The sequence below is a fragment of the Otolemur garnettii genome, unplaced genomic scaffold (assembly GCF_000181295.1).
Source record: "Otolemur garnettii isolate 467f Iridium unplaced genomic scaffold, OtoGar3 scaffold00080, whole genome shotgun sequence".
In the NCBI taxonomy this organism is placed as follows: domain Eukaryota; kingdom Metazoa; phylum Chordata; class Mammalia; order Primates; family Galagidae; genus Otolemur; species Otolemur garnettii.
In genome coordinates, this window is record NW_003852475.1 from 3,874,953 (window position 1) to 3,881,223 (window position 6,271).

A 6,271-nucleotide genomic window follows, 5' to 3' on the forward strand; every position below is an offset into this window, starting at 1 on the left:
AAAAAAAAAAAAGAAAGAAAGAAATGGGGTTATTTGTTCTTGTTGATTAGTTTGAATTCTCTGTGGATTCTAGTTATCAGACCTTTGTCAGAAGCATAACCTGCAAATATCTTCTCCCATTCTGAGGCCTGTCTGTTTGCTTTACATACTATGTTCTTAGCTGTGCAGAAGTTTTTTAGTTTGATCAGATCCCAGTAATGTATTTTTGGTGTTGCTTCAATTGCCCGGGGCAGGGAGGGGGGAGTCCTCCTCATAAAATATTCTCCCAGGCCAATTTCTTCAAATGTTTTCCCTGCACGCTCTTCTAGTATTTTTATAGTTTCATGTCTTAAGTTTAAATCTTTTATCCAGTGAGAATCAATTTTTGTCAGTGGTGAAAGGTATGGGTCCAGTTTCAGTCTTCTACAGATCCCCAGCCAGTTCACCCAGCACCATTTGTTAAATAGGGTTTCTTTTCCACACTCAATGTTTTTGATAGGCTTATCAATGATCAAATGATGATAAGCAGCTGGGTTCATCTCTTGGTTCTCTCTTGTATTCCATAAATGTACTGCTCTGTTTTTGTGCCGGTACCATGCTGTTTTGATCACTATAGATTTATAGTATAGCCTAAAGTCTGGTAACGTGATATCTCCTGATGTGTTTTTATTTCTGAGTAATGTATTGGCTATTTGAGGTTTTTTCTGATTCCATATAAAATGAAGCACATTTCCATCTACTTTGTGCAAATGGTTAATAGAAGCTTGTAACTTTAAAAATTCTGTTTTGAAGGGAAATCAGTACTTTACTTTTACAAATCTTTTTATGCTCTTGGCAGCTTGCAGTTAAATTCCTTAATGTGATTATGTTGTGTTTAGGATTATACATTTAGATCTATTTATGGGAATTTAGTACTTTTTTATAGAAAATCAACTTAATTTATATTTTGGTCTCTACTGCTGTGAGAAATTTATATGCTTACCTGTTAATTAAATTCCAATTTGTTTTCTCCCTAGATGCACTCACAGAAAGGGGAAACATCAGTAGGAAATGGCAACCAGCCAGAAAGTTCAGTGTCTACTCCATCTGCCTCATTTGAACCTAACAACACTTCTGAAAACTCTCAGTCCAGAAATGTAGAGCTTTGCGAGACACCACCCACTTCTCCTGAAATAAAGTCAGATACTGCAACAGGTACCTTTCAGTGTACCTTTAGGGGCACAATGGATATACTCCTTCATTTTGTTTGAAGGCTATGGATTGGTATTTTTTAAAATAAATATTTTGGGCTGGGTGGGGTGACTCACTCCTGTACTACTCTGGGAGGCCAAAGTGGGAAGTCCGAGACCAGCTTGATCAAGATCAAGGCCTTGTCTCTACTAAAAATAGAAAAATTATCCAAGCATTGTAGCAGCTGCCTGTGGTCCCAGCTACTTGAGAGGCTGAGGCAAGAAGATTCCTTGAGCCCAAGAGTTTGAGGTTGCTATGAGCTATAACACCATGCCACTCTACCCAAGGGGAAAGAGTAAGACTCTGTCTCAAAAAATAAATAAATAAATAATAAATTGTGGTTTTTTCTTCATGTTTAACCTAAAATTTAAGAGTTCTCTTAAATGTAAGTGTGTAAGGTATCATTTTGTGGCAGAAGACAAACTCAGTGAATGTTTCTTTCATTCCCAAATAGTCAACAATCCAGACATTTGATTTTTAATTTCTTCTACTATGCTATGGTTCAAGAAAAGTCATGACACTTAGCAGTTTTATAAATCTCTTATGACTCTAGAGGACTTTGAAAGTTCAAATTAACTAATATATTCGGATTTTTGGTTTTTTTTTTTTATAATGTCTCAAACTGTCACCCAAGGTAGAGTGCCATGGTGTCATCATAGCTCACAGTAGTCCTCAACTCTTGGGCTTAAGTGATCCTCTTGCCTCAGTTTTTTCTGTTTTTAGTAGAGATGGGGTCTTACTCTCGCTCAGGCTGGTCTCAAACCTATGAGCTGAAGCAGTCCATCCACCTCAGCCTCCCAGAGTGCTAGGATTATAGTCTTAAGCCACTGCGCCTGGCCAGGAATTGTTTTTTAACATTTAAGATGCTGTACCCATTTTAGAGAATAGTACCTTATTTTTTTAATTAGAAAAATAATTATGAAGTACATAGAGCCTGCAGAAATAAGAAGTCTGACTGCAGAGGGATTGATAGAAAAGGCAAAAGAAACATTTTATACTGTATATTTGGGGTTGTGGTCAGAGTTGTTTGGTGTGGTATCACTTTGTATTAGGCAACAAAGGGGTAGATAAGTCCAGAATTTAGAATGTTAGTATCCTAAGAAATGATCCTACTCCAGCTTCTCAGACAGGTAATCATTAAGCCTCTATTTGAATATATTCCATGATAGGACACTCCTTACCTTGGTAGTAAGCCTGTTTTGTTGTTGAATAACTCTAGTTTTTAGAAAGATTCTTACATCAAACTGAAATTTGAAATTCTCTTCCTATTAACTTTAATGCTGCTTTATGGAATTACACATGACAGGTTTTGAATATTTGAGGAATAGATATTATTCTCATTTTGAGGTTTTTAAATCCACAGATCATTCAAGATGCATACAAACTGAGGATCTCTATTATGGATATAGTTCATCTAAAAATATAATTCTTTTATATTTACCTGGGTATTTATCATTTCAAAACTTCTTCATTCCTTTTTGAAGATAAATGTTTCCTTCTGGTATAATTTCCCTTTAGCCTGAAAGTTTTCCTTTAGCATTTTCTTATTGCATAGTCTAGAGTTTTCTTTTATCTGAGAATATCTTTGTTTTGTATTCATTCTAGATGGATATTTTTCCTGGATATAAATTTTTGGGTTTACTTGTCTTTGCTTTGTTTTTTTTTTTTTTTTGCTTTTTTTTTGTTTTGTTGTTTTTTTTTGGCTTCGTTTTTATAGCACTTTGAAGGTGATATTTCACTGTCTTCTGGTTTCTAGTTTTCTGATGAGACGTCTCCATAAATTCTAATGGTTTCCTCCTATATGGATGTATTCTTTTACTCTGGCTGCTTTCAAGATTTTCTTTAGTTTTTCAGCAATTTGACTTTAATATTCCTAGTTGTATTTATTATATTTGAGGTTTGCTCAGCTTCTTGGATCTGTAAATGTGTGACTTTCACCAAATTTGGGACATTTTAGTACATTTTTCTTGCTGGAACTAATTACATGTATATTAGGCTTCATAATATCCACATGTTCATTTTTTCAAACTCTTTTTTTGTTCTTTGGATTGGATAATTGTGTTCATCTACAAGTTCACTGACTCTGTTATCTCCATTCTGCTGGTAAGCTCATCAGTGAACGCATCAGTTAATTTATTGTATTTTTTATTTTATTTTATTTTATTTATTTTTTGAGACAAGAGTCTCACTTTGTCGCCCTTAGTAGAGTGCTGTGCAGCCTCAAACTCACAGCAACCTCAAACTCTTGGGTTCAAGTGATTGTCTTATCTCAGCCTCCCAAGTAGCTAGGACTACAGACACCTGCCACAACGCCCAGCTATTTTTAGGGATGGGGGTCTTGCTCTTGCTTAGGCTGGTCTCAAACCTGTGAGCTCAGGCAGTCCACCTGCCTCAGCCTCCCATAGTGTTAGGATTACAGGTGTGAGCCACTGCACCCAGCCCAATTTTATTTTTTATTTTAGATGCAGTTAGGCAATACATTTTTTAAGTTCTGAATTTCTATTTCTTCTTTTTTTTTTGAGACAGAGTCGTAAGCTGCTGCCCTGGGTAGAATGCCATGGCATCACAGTTCACAGCAACCTCCAACTCTTGGGCTCAAGTGATCTTCTTGCCTTAGTTTTTTTGTTTTTAGTAGAGGTGGGTCTTGCTTTTGCTCAAGCTGGTCTTGCATCTGTGAGCTCAAGCAATCTACCCTCCTCAGCCTTCCAGAGTGCAAGGATTGCAGGTGTGAGCTGCCTGGCTTTCTTTCTTCTTTTCTTTTTCTTTTTTTTTTTGAGACAGAGCCTCAAGCTGTCCCCCTGGGTAGAGTGCCGTGGCATAGCTCACAGCAACCTCCAACTCCTGGGCTCAAGCGAGTCTCCTGCCTCCGCCTCCCAAGTTACTGGGACCACAGGCGCCCACCACAACGCCTGGCTATTTTTTTTTTCCAGTTGCAGCCATCGTTTGGTGGGCCCCGGCTGGATTTGAACCCGCCACCTTAGGTGTATGTGGCTGGCGCCTTAGCCACTTGAGCCACAGGCGCCAAGCCTCTTCTTTCTTTTTAATTTTAACTTTTATTTTTAAATAGTTCTATTCACAAGGATTTGCAGAAATTATGCAGAGTTCCTGAGTATTCTTCATCTGTGTTTTATTCTTTTAATATTATCTTTTAATTCATTTCAGGCATTTTTTCCTTTACCTCAAATTGAATTATAATGGCTGCTTTAAAGACCTTGTCTGATAATTTCAGTATTAAGCTCATCTCTGAATTTTGATTTCCTTGTCCCTTGAGAAAGCGTCACATTTTCTTGTTTATTCTTATGTCCAAAAATATTGGATTTTATCTTGTACATTATCGTAGGCACTTTGGATTCCATTATAGTCCTGCAAAGAGTGTTAATGTTTTTGTTTTAGTAAGCAGTTGAACTGGTTAGATTCAAACTGTAAGCTTTGTTTTACCTGGGATGAGTAGAACCTTTAATCACGTCTTTGTAGCTTTTTATTTATTTATTTATTTATTTATTTAGAGACAGAGTCTCACTCAGTCCGTCCTCTTGGGGTCGAGTGCTGTGGCGTCATCGCTTATAGCAACCTCAAACTCTTGGGCTCAAGTGATTCTCTTGCCTTAGCCTCCTAAATAGCTGGGACTATAGACACCCACCACAACTGTGCCTACACATTTTGTACCTTTAAAAAAAAACTATTCGTTATAGAAAATTTTGAACAAATACAGAAGTAGAGAAAATAAATCCCAGAGTTGAGTAAAGAAATCCCACAAATTCGTTGCCTGGCTTCATGTCCACTATTGTTTCATCTGTGCACTTTACTCTTTTTCTTCTTGACACTTACTATTTAGAACAAATCTCGGGTATTATATCATTTTATTCTCATTTTGATACATCTCTCTAAAACAAAGGATTCTTGGCTAGGCATGGTGGCTCACGCCTGTAATCAATCCTAGCACTCTGGGAAGCTGAGACGGGTGGAATGCTTGAGCTCACAGGTTTGAGACTACACTGAGCAAGAGCAAGACCCCCGTCTCTACTAAAAATAGAAAATCTGAGGCAAGAGAATCATTTGAGTCCAAGAGTTGGAAGTTACTGTGAGCTATGATGTCACAGTGCTCTACCCAGGGCAACAAACAGCTTGAGACTGTGTCTCAAAAATAAATAAAACAAAGGATTCTTTTAAGATGATAAGCAGTGGCTCTGCACCTGTAGCACAGTGATTACAGCACCAGCCACATGCACTGAGGGTGGCGAGTTCGAACCCAGCCAGGGCCAGCCAAACAACTGCAACAAAAAAATAGCTGGGCATTGTGGTAGGTGCCTGTAGTCCCAGCTACTTGGGAGGCTAATGCAAAAGAATTGCTTAAGCCCAAGGGTTTGAAGTTGCTGTGAGCTGTGACACCACGGCACTGTACCGAGGATGACATAGTGAGACTCTGTCTCAAAAAAAAAAAAAGATGATAAGTAGTTGCTTTTTATAAAACACTGTTATGGAAAAGTATAAGCACATTCAAAAGTAGAGAGAATAGAATAATGAATCCAGTGTACCATCATCCAGCTTCAATGATTCTCAGTATTTGCTCTCTTTTTGTTATCTATACCCCCCTATATCACTACACCTCCTAGATTATTTTGAAGCAAATCTTAGGCATTATATGATTTCATCTTTTGAAATGTTGGTATCTAAAAGATAAGAACTTTGAAAAAAGCCCGTAGTACCATTATTAAAGCGAGAATGTTTAATGGTGATTCATTTTGGTCAATTATCTGAGGAATGTTTATACTACACTGTTTTATTTTTTAGCTTGTGTTAGAGTTCAAAATATTGCTATTGGTTGATGAATTTTTAAATTTAATATTCAATTCCCACTCTCACTGACAAGTTTTTCCTATAGTTTCCTATGGTGAATTTTGCTCCATTTCTATGGTATTACATAAGTATTCCTCTGTCCCCTTTATTTCCTCTAAATTGGTAAAGCTGGCTCGGTGCCTGTGGCTCAAGTGGCTAAGGCACCAGCCACGTACACCCAAGGTGGCCGGTTCGAATCTAGCCTGGGCCTGCCAAACAACAATGA

At 37.6% G+C, this 6,271-nt stretch overlaps 1 protein-coding gene across 1 annotated transcript in view; it reads left to right on the forward strand.

Annotated features, from left to right (window-relative positions):
* The window catches only part of UBXN4 (UBX domain protein 4), a 57,528-nt gene that overhangs the window by 23,908 nt on the left and 27,349 nt on the right, over positions 1-6,271 (forward strand). The window contains exon 5 of the mRNA XM_023515853.1: positions 996-1,173. Within this exon, the coding sequence (XP_023371621.1) occupies positions 996-1,173 (178 nt within the window). The remainder of the gene's footprint in view (positions 1-995; positions 1,174-6,271) is intronic.